The 16109-nt window shown below is 36.9% G+C and overlaps 2 protein-coding genes across 3 annotated transcripts; one reads left to right on the top strand and one right to left on the bottom strand.

Moving 5' to 3' along the window:
- Nucleotides 1–1424: 1424 nt before the first annotated feature.
- LOC137728140 (uncharacterized) lies at nucleotides 1425–3436 on the bottom strand. The gene is made up of 3 exons (XM_068467020.2): nucleotides 3170–3436; nucleotides 2257–2912; nucleotides 1425–2138 (listed from the first exon to the last, which is right to left on the bottom strand). The coding sequence occupies exons 1-3, from the start codon at nucleotides 3278–3280 to the stop codon at nucleotides 1685–1687; spliced, it is 1221 nt and encodes a 406-aa protein (XP_068323121.2). The 5' UTR covers nucleotides 3281–3436; the 3' UTR covers nucleotides 1425–1684.
- A 7767-nt stretch (nucleotides 3437–11203) lies between these two features.
- LOC137741185 (putative receptor-like protein kinase At1g11050) lies at nucleotides 11204–14711 on the top strand. Of its 2 annotated transcripts, none has more exons than XM_068480994.2 (2): nucleotides 11204–13512; nucleotides 14164–14711. In XM_068480994.2, exons 1-2 carry the CDS (start codon nucleotides 11501–11503, stop codon nucleotides 14177–14179), a joined length of 2028 nt encoding a protein of 675 aa, XP_068337095.2. In that variant the 5' UTR covers nucleotides 11204–11500; the 3' UTR covers nucleotides 14180–14711. The 2 variants fall into 2 exon arrangements, with proteins under 2 accessions (XP_068337095.2, XP_088542616.1); XM_088686490.1 differs by having other exon boundaries at nucleotides 11205–13619.
- Nucleotides 14712–16109: the final 1398 nt, after the last annotated feature.

Genomic DNA, 16109 nt, shown 5'->3' with positions numbered 1-16109 from the left:
AATACAAGGCAAGATACAGGTGTAACCTAATCATCTGTCTGCCACTTCAAAGGCTCCTCATATCAGCTAAGACTTGCCACCTGCACAATCGCTCCCTATAACGTGGAAATGATGTATCGGACAAACAATACCCGAATAAGCTGCAAAGTTCGATGGATGCGACACACAGCCTATATGTACCACAATCAATCGAACAAGGCCAAAGTTCGCTTGTGTTTTTGCTTCTTACCTTTCGTTCATCTTGACTACATTTTTTTCTTGAGTAAGTAAATTTCTGTGCTTTTTTTAGGTTTACAAGTGTCAAATTATTAGAGAGACGGGCCAAAGGCGCACTTCCAACAACACCAATATATATTATCGGCAACTTGTTAATTATTACCTGCACAGTCCGACATGTGTGGGGTTTTATCACAAAAGGGTTCGATATTAGTTAGGGTGGAGTTATGATATTTAAACTCTTCTTTTCTTATAGATACAGTCGATGTGGGATATTTCAACGATAAGGTGCTGCTTTTTTTCTCTGGAACTTTTGTTATCGATGTGAAAGTTGTGTGATATTGGTGGCAGACACATGAGCTTGCATTTGCGCAGAGTCCTATGGTTTTGGTGGCAGAGATTATGTCTTATGGTCAAGGAAGCATGGTCTTTACTCCTTATGGAGATTTATCGAGATCGCTCAGAAACATTTGTATTTTCGAGCTGCTGAGCCCGAAACGTGTGCAGTCTTTCAGATCCGTAAGAGAAGAAGAGGTACGGAATCTTGTTGAGTCCATTGGCTCAACATTATCTTCGTCGTCACTCATCATTTTATAAAAATATATGATTTGTTAAATAAATTGAGAGCGTGTGTAAGAAGTAAAATGGGAGACACCATAGTTGTTGGAGATGGCATTACTGGAACAGTGGTAGAAGTACCTTTTCTTGCTGGGCAGCACCCGCCATCGAAAAACTCAAGCTCTTGAGGTGCAATAACCTGTAGGTTACGAATTTGAAACGCAGTTCTCATCTGTGCTTGATTTTTGTTGTTCTTTACCAAAAGAAAACACAAACGTGTTGAGTACTAGGGAAATTGATAGTCCTTATGAAGCTTTTCATACAAAGTACAAAGGGAATAGATCAAATCAAACTTAATTCGTTTTGTTTTCTGTAAATGGCTGGCTTACTTTTACCGTTGTTTGGCTAGAGTCTTAAGATTTTCAGTGCCATAATCGAGGCTGTTTTCGTGTGGAACACATCAAGTCCATCTTACGTTACCTGCCATATTCATATTGTTGTACTAATTGTGCTTCTATCCATAAAACATTTGGATTTAGTTGGAAGATTAGGGTAAAGCATGTGGAGTTTGGGATTTAGCATGTAGGGTTTCTGTAGGAAAGATAACTAGTTGGAAGCTTAACCGCGGTATCCGAAAAATAACAAACTTGAGGAAAGATTGCTAAGATTGGCACAAATACATTACAAACACTATCTTTTACAAAATTCTCAGAGGAATTTATATATGTATGTTCTCACATTATATAGGTCCACTGGAGAGCTATGTACATGGCTAGATGCAATGCAATTAGAAATTCAACAAGTGCTATTTTTTTCTTCTTTTCGTCCCGTAGAGAAAAGATCGAAAAAGAACAATGCTAGTTGGCTCCTCTGCTCATAAGTCAGATGTGATGAAGAGATATTTGAACTGTTAATCATAAGAACAATCTTGTAGAATTTCAACTGCTTCTGCTCGTTTCTCATCGCTCACATGTGTCGGAAATTTTACGAGACATGTGATGCGGAGGTCGCCTCTCGCTGTTGGGTCTTTAAGCTTTGGCATTCCTTGTCCTGGAATGACCTTTACATAGCCATGATATATGATGTCGTCGAATGAAAGTGTCATTTTGTCTCCTCCTAGCAGAGGAACTGGAAATGAGCAGCCTCCCAGTGCATCTGCCAGAGGGATCTCAACAGCGATTTCCAAATCATCGCGGCCTGATCTCTTAAACAGATGGTGCCTCTTTTCATCTATCAAGAAGAGTATGTCAGCTGGGAGGTAACCTGGTTTCTCATCGCCTTTCGCTTCAAATGTAATCTTCGTTCCTTTCCTCCATCCCGGCTGCACGTTTATTTTCAGTGTTTCCTCTTCTTGGACAATGATCCTGTAGATACACACACACATCACTATATATATATACACATACACACATCATTATATACACACACACACACAGAGACTGCTAATTACGTAAGAAATTGTCAGCAATGTTAGCGACAAACCCAGTATTGTTGATGACATCTCTTGTGATCTTGATCTTCTTTACGCATCCGTGACACAACTCTTCAAGTGTGAATGCAAGCTTCTTCTCAATCGGACGAGGTTTCTTTCTTGCAGTTGTACGAGAGAAGACAATCGGGGTTGTGCTCCTCTTGCTCACACTTCTTGATAAAGACTCCGGTTGATCAGACGTGCCTGATTTACTGGCATTAGACGTTTGAGAGATTGGCGATGGAGAGGCGGGTGATGGAGAAGCGGGAGCTGGAGAGGCAGGCGCTGGAGAGGCTGGTGCTGATGCTGTGGTGGGTGATGGAGAATGTATTTCAGTCTCAAATGGGTGCCTCCGGCTCATATTTCTTGATAGAAGGGAAGGAATTTCCATCTCTGAAGTGCTCCTTCGACCCATATTTCTCGAAACAGAAGCAGAAATTTCGGTCTCCATGGCATTCCTTCGACTCATATTTCTTGACAACGACGAGGGTGTCGGAGTGGTGCTCCGGCTTGCACTTCTTGAGAAGCTCCTCGGTGTGGGTGTCTTACATCTTCTACTCGAGGTCCTTGAAAGACTTCGGCGCAAGAAGTTATCATCAATACTTCGTTGATTATCGAAACCCCCTACCGGCGTTGTTGGGTAACTAATTGTAAAATTTTCGTCGTCCTGTTCCTCGGATCACAATCATTATGCAAATTAAGCATAGATTTACATCAGGAACAAGCTAGAAAAATTTTCAAGATCATGATACATGTAAATTTGATAGATAAATTACTGAACTGTCAATTAATAGATAAATTTATAAAGACAATCGTTGCAAATATGTAACACGTCATTAAATTTAACAAACGTAATTCCTCGTTCGTAAATGATGTGTTAATTGCATGATTAATGATTAGGGATTATGAATGTGTGCATGTTACCTTGGTGGAGTCATGGTTGTCTGCAAACTTTGAGTCTCCGTGCTTATGGTTGGGGGCCAATTTCATAACAAAGGATTTGTATCCTTTGCAGATATTCGATATTCCGAGCATGTTGTAGAGATCCGACGTCGACGCTCAATGTGGATGATCCCCCATGCAGGAGAGGGGGAGGAGGGAGGTAGATCGATCGGTATCGGAAGAGACTGGCTGGGGATCCAAAGATGAAGAAGCGTTTCCTTAGGAGCTTTTGTTGGGCAAAATATGAGTGTTGTTTCTTTGGTGAGATGGGGCAAAAGTGTGTGTGTTATTGTGACATGCATGAAGTAATGTCGTTTTTTATTATTTAAATTTACACTAAAACGCTTCTATTTTTAGGTTATTTCCGAGTAAACCTCACTATTTTCTGTACTTCCATCACCTCTCTTGTCACATCTCGGCCCAGGCCCCCATCACATCTCAAGCTCGACTCTACCGTAACACGATATTGTCCGTTTTGGGCCCCTACTACACCCTCAAGGTTTTGTTTCTGGGAACTCACACGAGAACTTCCCAAAAAGGTCACCCCTTAGGGCCCTGACGTCCTCGTCGGCACACTTCCGACCATGGATTGGCTCTGATACCAAATTGTCACATCCCGACCCGAGACCCTACCGTAGCACGATATTGTCCGCTTTGGGCCCCTACCACACCCTCACGGTTTTGTTCTGGGAACTCACACGAGAACTTCCCAGAGGGTCACCCATCTTGGGAATGATCTTGCCTGAACTCGCTTAACTTCGGAGTTCCAATGGAATTCGAAGCCAGGGAGTCCCCAAAATGCCTCGTGTTAGGTAGAGATAGGAATATACATATAAGGCTTATAAGATCCATTCCCCTGGACGATGTGGGATGTTACATCTCTAGAGACCAATCATGTATCCTTCTTTATGAAAGGAGATCAGCTGGTGATTTTACAACGACAGTCTATCTTTTTAGTGGACGGGAAGATTCATAGAGACATTTCAACTTATTTTTTGCCACTATCGTTGTGATTCACTAGCGTTAGTAATCAAACCTAGAATATATTGTATGAAATCGTCTCATTACAATATCATGTCAAATATATATATATATATATGGATAGAGTATAATATAATTTGATTTAGTTACAAATCGATCGTTCATGTCAACTTTGTTAGGCACATGCGTATCACTGTTGGAAGTTTTCATGTAATTGTCATCAATAACTAATACACTGCATATTGTCAAATTCACATACTAACTTTATTCCAATTTCAATTAAAGTCTCTAATTAATATCTGAGTATTTGACAAAAATAAATAATATTTGAGTATTACTTTTCCACATATGTCAAAAAGGAAATATATTTGCTTTTTAACCTTTTTTTAAGAAAATCGACATTATATTATGGCATAACGAATGAGAGTATGTTGGATGTAAACTGAAAATTAAACAAAGGAGAAAAAAATAAAGGATTAGACGAGTCAAACAGCACATAAGACTAGGTCATCGAACTACTCTTGTTGCCTTATTCTCTTAATCGCAAAACAATCAGAAGGAATCACTCAAAGCTATTAGAAAGGATTAACTCTTTAATAGAGCTACATTGCCCGTCCCCTCAAGCCCCATTCCAATTAAAATTAAGTATTAGATTCATCAAGCAGAAGATCACTCATCAAATAAGGAGGTTCCTCAAACTATGTGTTGAGAATACCACTTAAAACCCCGTAGCGTGGAAGTCAGAATGGCAATCATCGCCAAATTTGTCATTGAGTGGACAAATTGTGGAGGACGGGAAACATTGGCATTAGCGGTCACTGATGTTAGTTTTTCTCATGTCCATTGTCAGATAAATGAAGCAACTCACTCACCACTTCATTGATTTTCGTTAAATGAGTTTGAAATAAAATATTGAATCCAATTCATCTAATAACAGTAAATAATGAGATGAAAAGCAATGCCACCACTTAAAAAGGACAATTTTGGATGGTTATGTTTATTTGTTTTATACACAGTAGTGACAGACTTTGCACGTGCATTTTTAAAACCAAGCAAATATGTAATTTGTCCTTGTGTCCTACCCAGGGGAGGGGGATCAAGTGGAATTATAATAATGTGTACGTTTTAAGTTCTGAGTTCTATGTTCTGAGTTGGAGTGCTCAATGGATAGATGCATGAGCCCTTGATGCTCAATATATATTATATATAGGCGTATCGTATCACTACCTGTTTTACAAAATTTGTGACACACGTTTTGAGGCTTACTTCATAATGTATTTTACTGCTTTGAATCGTCTATTTTTTAAAACATCATTTATAAATTATCATTGCAAAAATTAGACAAATTCAAAACCATTAATATATTCATTTGTAGTGGAGGAAATTGACGATTATGGTTCGATAAAGAAACCTTAAACCCTTAATCCAACGATAATATGGTTTCAAATTTGAGTATTTTTGGTAAACATGATCTTTAAGGAAAGACCTAAAAGATAGATGGTTCAGATTGTTGAAATACATTACGAAGTGTACTACAAGAAGGTGCGTCAAAAGTTGTGTAAAAAAAGTGGTGTCATGGATTAATCCCATTTGTGGAGCCAAAAATAATCCCAAAAAATCAGATGATGACGCTTGAACTTCTTTTCAAGAAAGACAAGATTGCCCTCATCAAATGTGTAGGGCTCTCAAATATTCCCTTACTCAGCTCAGCACCCCTGAAGGTTCAAGTAGTTAACCACGACTAAATCTTGTCTTTCATACATTGCCAATTAAAGATCAACTTTATTCAGTAAGGAATCCCTATCACAATCAATCATGGATGTTCATCCTCATACCAAGATATTATCTCATAATTAATATCTTGGGAATATCATTTCCTCATTCATCAAACCGATGACATATCTTGGCCAATATATGTGTAGGGCAAAACCCTAACCTATGGCCGACCACTCCTATAAATACCTTCATCTCACCATATTTTGGGAAGCTTTTTGCTACAGATACCTAAACACTCACTCTATTCAGCAAGGTTCTAAAAAACTCTAGGTGCTAGTCGGGCAGCGGGCTAGCACCTAGCGCCTTGGCGGCTAGGTGGGGTTTAGGCGGGTGCCTAGGCGGCCTAGGCGGATTTAGGTAAATTTCTTATATATCTTTTAAATAAGTGCATATTGACACTTATAAAAAATTATACTCGTATGAAATTCATGGATAAGATAATAAAAGAATGATAAAATGCAAAAAGAGTATCCAACAAGTCCAAAATTTAAAAACACATTAAGCATATATGCCATATAATCATAGTGAAGAGTATTGTAGGATGACACATGTATAACAAGTTCACAATTTTAAACCACTTAAACTTAGATAGGATTTTTTATTTTATTTTTTAATTTCATTAAAAAAAAAAAAACAACCGCCTAGCACCGCCTAGCCCCGCCTAGGCGGCCGCCTAAAGCCCATCCGATTTTTCCCACCGATTTGCAAGAAAACACCTCGACTCACCATCGCCCAACGCCTAGGCCTTTTTTAGAACATTGCTATTCAGAGTTACTGACTTAAGCATCAGACCATTTGTCAAATCCCCCTCGTGGGCATGAGGCTTTGGTCTTTGATCAAATATGTTGATTCTTTTGTAAGTACACATTCGTCAAATCTGAAGGCGATGAGTTTTTGCTACCACACCGATATATTATATTACAATGAGGATCCTCTCTGGATCCTCTTTGTGAGGATTCTGGGGATTCTCCAATCACGTTCGTTCATCGTACATCGTGCGGCCAGTTTTTATCTGGTTCTATTTATATTCAATTTTAAATTGGAAAAATTAGGTTCACATCCTTCTTTTTGTTACTCCATTGATTAAAATCCTATTCATTTTCAATTTTTGACCAAGGTCCTTGGGTATTAATAACATCATTAATTATTTGAATAATAAAATATTTTTATTTTTAAATATATTCCTTTAGTGTTAAAAATGTTACAATTAGTATATTTATATTTATGGCTAAATTTTTTATCATATATTTTTATTTTTAGTTTGTACCTATTTTTAATTTGCAAATATTTTTTATTTTGTACCAATTTTCTTTTCATTTTTAATTTGTACCCATATATTAGTTTCTTTTGTGCCCATATTTTTTAAAGTTTTATTTGTGTTTGTACCCATATGTATACCGTCACGTGACATTGTATATTTAATCAATGATAGAAAAATTACATATGGTATATTTATGTTTTATGCCTAAACTTTGTATCATATATTTATATTTTTAGTTTGTACCCACTTTTTAATTTGCAACATTTTTTTTTAATTTCTTGTATTTTCTTTTTAGTTTATTTTGTACCCATGTATTAATTTCTTTTAGCGCCTATATTTTTTAAAAATTCATTTGTACTCATAATTTTCTAATCTTTATCTTTACCCTAGTTTATTTATAATGTACCCATTCTTCTTTATTAATGTACCACTTTGTTATATGTGAAATGTATCATTTTTTTGTAAAATGTACCAATTTTTTTTAACACTATGGATACATGCTTTTGCCATTTATTATTTCTTATTTTTACATAGTTTTTATCCATTTATTCAATCAAAATGTTTGAATTTTTTTATTGTAACCGTTTCTAATAATAATATAATGAGGGATTTTAAATTTATAGGATTATAAATCTCATAAAATATCAAACAATTAATGTCAAAACTATAAAAATATAAATATTAATAGTAATATAATGAGATGTACAAAGTCAAAGGACTTTGATCAAACTTTGAATACTATTAAGGTTTTAATCAAAGAATGTTAAGAATTAGGAACCGCATCCAAAGTATCCCTACAAAAATTTATAATAATTTTTAACCACACGATATATGATGAATATATATAATTGGAGGACCTCCGAAATCCTCACAAAGAGAACCTGAAGAGGATCCTTCATTATATAATAGGGCATTGCTACGTGCAGCCGGCAGACTTTTTCTTTTTAAGCGTTCTATCCTATTCTTATCCAAAGCCGGCAAAATTATTTCCCACGCGCTTGTATATATTCGAGCATCAACATATTCCACTGAATTAAGTATCATTAATTTAAAAGATTATTCTTTTAATACAAATAATTTATAAGATTTAGAATATACAAATCCCCTATTAAAAGCATATTTAATTTTTCTTTGCTAAGTGATGTAGACATATTCAGTTCTGACATAAAGTTTTAAGTTCGACTCATTTGAATAATGATGATATATAATATTTAAATAGAATTTGATACTTAGTTACAGATTTTTCATTGTGTTGCTTAGTCAAATCACCTTGTCTTAGTATAGAATATGGTTGTATAGGAAATAACTTGATTTTTTAACTAAATAAGTAATTTTGTTATTAAAATTTGTTTGTTCCGAAACGAATTCTACACAAGTGTCGAAAGCCGATTATGTCATTCAAACTAAGAAAATAGAGGTGTTTTCTTGTCGCACGGTGAAAGACCATGTACTTCTAAACCTGATAAGTTTGAACACGACAATAACTCATAGAGATATGCATGACATTCTTTAATATGTTAATTTATAAACTGTTATCTCGCCTTTGAAGTCAATTAGTCGTTTGATTTGAGTAGACGTATTTATGGATGTGATTAAGAGCCCTTGGGACCTCGTTGTTTTTAGGGTACCTTTGCAAGCTTGGCAATTGAAGCCATACACATGTTTTGAAATGTGTGTTCAATCATGCTCATCATCCTCGCGTGTGTGAGAGGGGTAGATCCGTCCAAGCCGCTTCCTTCAATACACATGTAATTATTTAAAACCACGTTGATTTCTTTTTTTTTCTTTTCTTTTTTTAATTAATTCTAATTAGTTGTTTACTTTTAATAAATTTGTTTTTTATTATACAAGTTAGTATTATAAACTAGTCCATTTTTTGGAGAAACGGGGACGAACACACTATCGTAGCTAATTGGCAACTGTGGATTAATTGATATTATATATTTAAAGGCATATGTAATTAATGTTTTATCCTAGTTTTTATTAGTTTGGTTTTCTTTATTTCATTGTGAAGATGGTTATAACAAGAAGTTTCCTAGAAAAGGTAGCCAATCTGCCAATGTGTTTTTTTTTTTTTTTTTGGGTAATGCTAGAGACTTTTATTAAAATTATATTTTGTAAATAACATAATATGATTGTTGATGATTGAATTTTTTTTTTTTTTTTTTTTAGATAGCGGTTTTATTATAAAATTAAGAATCATTACAAATATCAAGGAGGACATTCGAGATAATATTTAATCCAAGGAAACTTTAACATAAAATAAAATGCCAACTTAGCCAATCTAATTGTCACCGTACTGGTGGATTGAGGGCGAGACATGCTCGAGAATAAGCAAAGAAACACATCCAGGTCTTGAAATCATCCACATCCAAACTCAAGAGAATTGAGATGGCACTCCAAAGCTAGATAAACTCCATTTTATTATGAAAGCTTTTATGCACAGAGCCTTAATATAATGAACAACGACAACGAACGAACTAGTGTCCATTTTTACGAGTAACACCATCAACGAAGATACTGATTCCAACAAAGTGGATCCAGATGATTCGATATCACATAAATACAAAATTAAATACTCATGAAGAAAGACTCAAAAATAACCTCACCAAGGAGACACTTATTGGCGAAATACTAAGACAAAAAATTGAGAAGCAATAGTCCATGAGCAGATAAAGGAGAAAGGCTAGAGAAAAAAATGGAGAGAGGGACTGCCAATGGCCTTGAGCCGGACCAAAGGGCCGGTGGCTATGGAATTTGTGGATTTAGGGTTTTGTAAGAGGAATGAAGGGGAAGGAAAGATTGAATTATTACCTAAATGCTTGATTAACAAGCTTATTTTTTTTATTGGAGACACATCGTATGGTCTACAAATGTAGTCTAAAAATGATCTCCCCAGCATATTTCTTTTTTTTTTAAATTAATAGTAGATGTGAGTGCTCAAGCGATATTAGTTAGCAACGACTTAACAAGGCATTAATCATTTGTCTAGTCCCCTCGACAATTATTTTCATAATATGAACCAACTACTACTTATGTTATCAATAAAAGATCATCCCCGCAAAATTTCATCAAAACCAGAATATGCTTCGTTATCTAACTGTGACCTGCAGATATATAGACGATCACAATTTTTCCGATTAACCATGAAATATTCACATTGATAGTTAAAACGCTAGATGATTTTTTATTTCAGTGAATTTTGTTAAAAAGATGCATGAATGAAGACCTCAAAGACAAACACTTATGATGATAAGATTTAATTTGTAAAGCAAGCTCAAACGAGAAATTAGCACCATATTGAATTACCAGCTTATTAGGGCTTGATCGGAGACTCCATCTAAATTGTAAATAAAGGGTGAGGATCGAGGGACACATGTTTTGACACACATTTTGACACTCATTTTGTAGGGTTCATTTTGTACTGTATTTTAACGATCAAAATCATCTATTTTTAGTCTTCCCTCAAGTATCATGTTTATAAAAAAATCACTCAAATTCCAAACCTTATAACCGTTAGACTAAATGATAATCATTTTAATATTTCTATGCAAAACCGTTTGTCCATTTTCTTCACTCAAATTCCAAATCTTATGACTATTAGACTAAAGGATAGTCATCTCAGTATTATGATATAGTGGTATTCCTCTTCACTTGTAAGTGAGAGGTCTTAGATTTGAATTTCGTGGATGGCAATTTTGATACTAAATTAGGTTGCCCATTTATGTGGCTTAAGCCGCACTCCTCCTCTTCTTAGTATAAAATATATCGTTGTACTTGAAGAAAAAAAAATGTCTTAATAGATTTAGTTTTTTTTGTAAAGATGACCTATAAATGATCAATCGAAGTATAGACAATTCAGCGGAAGAGATCCTACAGAATAGATGTATCTAAATCACAAATTAATAATTAATTAATACAATTACCGGATCTATAAGTCCAACACGTACCGGTGACGTTCATGCACATCGTACTCCAATCTTGTCAACAAAAAGGGCCGTTTAGGCCACGCGCCTTTTGACGGTTCCTGTGACACCAACCATCCCGGCAGCCAGAAGAAAAGAAACAGAGGAGGTTTGACTGACCAATCCTAAAGCTCATCTCTGAAACTCAGAGGAGGAGTGAAATATCAACCCAACTCAGAACTCGAACTCAGCACAGGAAAGTCAGTTCCTTTCTCTCTCTACAACTTCTCTCTCTCTCTCTCTCTCTCTACAACTAGATACAAACACAACCCGCAATCTGAAGTTTAGGAATTTAGAAATTTGGAAATTTACAACAGACAAAGAGAAGAGATGATGAAACTTGAAGTTGGGTTTTGGTTGTTTATCTCTCTACTTTCTCTCTCTACCTTATCTCCATCGACAGCAGCTGAAGCACCAGCACCATCTCCTCCCCCCAGAACAAATATAACAACAACAGCAGCATGCCCAGTGGATCTGAGCTATGTCCTAAGAATCCCCTTCAACTCCTCCACCTGCAAAAACTTCCAACCTCCTTCCAAAACCACACAAATGGAGTCGGAGGACCTCACCAAGATCCCCTGCTGCCAAACCCTTTTGTCCCTCTTCGGAATCTCCCTCGCCCAACACCTCAAAGAAACCTCCCTCTTCCAACTCCCCAACCTCCCCACCTCCATTTCCTGCCTCCAAAACTTCCAGTCCAAGCTCTCCTCCCTCTCCCTCTCTCCCAATCTTGTCTCCTACTGCTTTGACCCTCTCCAGTTTGTCATCTCCCCCAACATCTGCGCCAACATTCAGTCCACCAGTGATTGGGTCTCCAAGCTTGGCAACTCCACCGTCCTCGACTCCGCCTGCCACCCTGACCTCTCCGATCTCTCCTCCTGCGGGGGCTGTGTCGACGCCGGCTTTGCCATTCAGAAGATGTTGCTTGCCGCCGATGGTAACTCTTCTCACACTGAAGACTGTTGGTACTTTACTATTCTTTATGCTGCTGGTATTGTCAATGAGTTTGGCCCTGAAAGCAATGGTGTTGTGAACTGTATATTTGGGTTGTCTTCCTCCAATGCGCGATCGTCGAAAAAGAGCAATACTGCCCTTGTTTTCGGCCTCACTGGCGCTGGGGTTGCGGTGTTTGTCATGTCTAGTTTGTTGGGGTTGTACTTTTGGTATGATAGAAGGTGGAGGAACAAAAGGATTATAGGGTCTCGAATGGAATCCGGTTTTGACTTGGATGAACGAGATGCTAGGATTAGAGTGAGACCAAACACCGGTTCAATTTGGTTTAAAATTCAGGACCTTGAGAAGGCTACTAATAACTTTTCGCAGAAGAATTTTATCGGTCGAGGTGGATTTGGTGTTGTTTACAAGGGTGTGTTGCAGGACGGGACTACGGTTGCTGTTAAGAAAGTTATAGAATCTGATTTTCAAGGGGATGCTGAATTTTGCAATGAGGTTGAGATTATTAGCAATTTGAAGCACCGGAATCTTGTCCCGCTTAGAGGGTGTTGTGTGGTCGAGGGGGAAGACAGTTACGAGGAGAAAGGAAGTCACAGATACCTTGTCTACGATTACATGCCGAATGGGAATCTAGATGACCATCTCTTTATTTCTCAGCCTAGTAGTCAGAGCGGAATTGAAAGGAGACCCTTGACTTGGCCTCAAAGAAAGAGCATAATCTTGGATGTAGCCAAGGGTTTAGCTTATCTTCACTATGGAGTGAAGCCTGCGATATATCACAGAGATATTAAGGCTACAAATATACTACTAGATGCTGATATGAAAGCGAGGGTAGCAGACTTTGGGCTTGTAAAACAGAGCATGGAAGGCCAGTCTCATCTCACTACTAGAGTGGCAGGGACTCATGGATACTTAGCCCCTGAATATGCTCTTTATGGACAGCTGACCGAGAAGAGCGATGTTTATAGCTTTGGAGTGGTTATTTTGGAGATTATGTGTGGGAGAAAAGCACTTGATTTGTCATCTTCGGGTTCCCCTCGTGCTTTTTTGATCACAGATTGGGCTTGGTCATTAGTGAAATCTGGAAAAGCTGAGCAAGCTTTAGACTTCTCGTTGGTGAGAGATGGGGATAATGCGAATTCGAATCCAAAGAGCATAATGGAGAGATATTTGCTGGTCGGCATTTTGTGTGCTCATGTAATGGTGGCTTTACGGCCTACCATTTTGGAAGCTCTGAAAATGCTGGAGGGAGATATTGAGGTGCCACGGATTCCAGATAGGCCGATGCCTCTTGGTCATCCTTCAAATTATGGCAATGGCAACAGTAACACGTTCAGCATCTCACCAGCTTTGAGCGGGCCAAAATTACACAGCGGAGACATGCTCAGGTAATCTAGAAAGATTTGCGATTCTTTAGTTTGTACATTGCCTCGAAGGATGTAAAGAATGAGAAGCATGTTCATGGAAGACCCTCCAGTCCATGAGTTCATTCAAGGTATGTGGTTGAGAATCTTGTAAATATGACATATAAGAACTCATAGACAAATTTAAAGGCTATACTACGCATCCAAGGTTAGGAATTGCGCCGGCTAGTGTAGGATCTTTGTTTTTATAAAGTTGCAACTTCTTGTGGTGTTATTATGTTTACCAAACTACATGGTTTGAGGATTGACATTATAAATAGCGCAATTGAAGACGTAGATAACAGTATAAGCAAACAGTATTGTTTGAATTGAACCTGCTACTTCAGAAGAACAGATTGACTCAAGAAGTTGGAGTCAAAATCATCATGAATTCAGAAGTTTTATGTGGCAATGAATCTAATGAGAAATCAAATCTTTGTTGAAGCTATACTTTCATGTGTTGTCCCGTTCTATCTCATTGCGGTTTCCTTTCTTTTATGTGTTTCGTTCTCTCTCTCTCTCTCTCTCTCTCTCTCTCTCTCGTAACCAAGCTGCAATACATATATTTATCTTGTATTCGTTAACTGTTTAATTACTCGATTGAAGTAGCCTCATTGATATCTATGCCCACAACAGGTTTAGCAGAGAGTGAAGCACTTCATGGGCTCTGACCGTCTGAGTCCTTGGGAGATTCTTAAAGCTCGAAAAAAATTTCAGTATGGCAGTAACACAACCTAGTTTATCAAACGCAACCTAATTTATCAAGTCTAATAATATAAGAGGTTGGAATTTTTCAGTGGGCCGTGTTCTCGACACACTCAACAATCTCTCTTACCGCTCTGGCGTGTTTATCAGTTCAAGAGCGTATGTACATGGTTTTGGTGAAATTTTGATCTATATTTGTATAGTAATAGTAAGGTAAATAGTAAATACCTATCAGCTTGGAACTATAGGGGCGGGAAATTTTGTTGTTTCGTTTCCTTGCTTGTAATACGTTTTTGTGGGCAACTTGTAACCCAAGTGGTTAACGCTCAGTGACGGGCTTGCCGCTGCCACTCCCATCATATTTCCCTATTTCTGTAAGAAGTAACTGGAAAATAGAGAGTGATTCAAAAATTGGAACTTGTTTTAATGAAATGGATTTGGAGTAGGGCGGAGATTTCATGAATTGCAGGTTCAATGCATGTATTTTATTTATTTATAGCAGAAAATTATCATCAATAAAGTGCCAAAATACATATCTGGTTCAATGCATGTGTTACCAGTGCAGATTAAATTTCTACCTACAATAAATAAATAATAATAATTTTATGGTCAATACGAGATAAATGTTTGTCAATATTTACATTATTTCATGTAATATTATTAATTGCAATCATCCCAATTACAGTATAAATAAGCGCATGTTGACATTCAGAATTTTGTCAAATATTGTAAATTAAGTTCTTTTGGAAGGGATATAAGATAATACAACGACAATGTAGTCGAAGCTTGTTGTCGTCGCTCTTCTTTTGCTTTCTCATCCTCCTTGCTCATGCTTCGGTAAAACTTCTCTCTCTTTGTGATTTTTGCACATCGTTTTTATCTCGTTTACTAAAACACTTTCGTTTTCGCGTGTTTTTTGGTGTGTGTGTGTGTGTGTGTGTCTAAATGTAGACATCAGAGCAAGGACTGAGTGAGGGTCCAAGTGGAGAATGTCCTGCTGGGTCAAGTCCGTGCAAAGCCAAGGAAGACTGCATCCGACCATGCACCAAGTTTGGCCGTCCTCCAACAACTGTTGTCTGTCTTCCTTATCCAACCGGTCAATTGGGCTGTTGTATTTGTGTCAAATAATTATGTAATTATCCCCCAATTAACAACTTGTTTTGATACATGTTGAAGATTAAATAAACATGCGTCTAGCTACTTCCAAGGTTTAATTTAAATTTTAACTATTCTAATTGTGTTTTGTTTCGTATTAAACATATAAGACGTTGTCTTGTATTCATCTGATACCTAAGACAGTAATGACATCACTTATTTAATTTTTTCATGTCTTTTCAGTGTTGCTGTAGAACAATATTAGCCTTTCATCACACTCTAATGTGCACAACTCAATCTTTTTAACCATTTTTATAGAGTTTTTGGAGTAAAATTTTTAGTTAGTCCTATGCTATATAACCTTAGTTTAGATTCAGTAAACGATTTAAAATTCGGTCAATTTTAGTCCTTGAATTTAACAAAGTGTAGTCAATGGTCCATTGCATTAACCTTGGTTAGTTTGACTATGTGATACACATACAGATCCATTGGCGGACCAAGTATTGTGTTAGTTTCAAGTGAATGGTTATCAAGAATTTTCCGATGACTCTTGAGGTAACGACACAGTTCAATTGAGTCGAAGAAGTATAATTAATTATGCATGTACATATTTGATAACTGCATTACTAGGACAAGAATCAAAGCTACATCAATCGAGTTAGTCTGCCCTTTCATCCATTGGATTGTTAAAGAGAAAAAAAAATAGTATTTTTTCAATTCAATAAATAGCTTTTTTTCAATTCAATCACGACCGCTCAATTTCTTGAATAAAAATTGGAATA

The sequence above is a fragment of the Pyrus communis genome, chromosome 15 (genome assembly GCF_041283825.1).
Source record: "Pyrus communis isolate YQ-2024b chromosome 15, ASM4128382v1, whole genome shotgun sequence".
NCBI classification, from domain to species: Eukaryota; Viridiplantae; Streptophyta; class Magnoliopsida; order Rosales; family Rosaceae; genus Pyrus; species Pyrus communis.
This window is presented reverse-complemented; position numbering and strand designations above follow the sequence as displayed.

What these genes read in the sequence shown, in the direction of transcription:
- LOC137728140 (XM_068467020.2), bottom strand. Translation starts at nt 3,280, where the DNA reads ATGCTCGGAATATCGAATATCTGCAAAGGATACAAATCCTTTGTTATG. An exon ending in ACAACCATGACTCCACCAAG is followed by an intron (nt 2,913 to 3,169) that starts GTAACATGCACA and finishes TCCGAGGAACAG; the next exon opens with GACGACGAAAATTTTACAAT. An exon ending in GATGTCATCAACAATACTGG is followed by an intron (nt 2,139 to 2,256) that starts GTTTGTCGCTAA and finishes GTGTATCTACAG; the next exon opens with GATCATTGTCCAAGAAGAGG.
- LOC137741185 (XM_068480994.2), top strand. Translation starts at nt 11,501, where the DNA reads ATGATGAAACTTGAAGTTGGGTTTTGGTTGTTTATCTCTCTACTTTCT.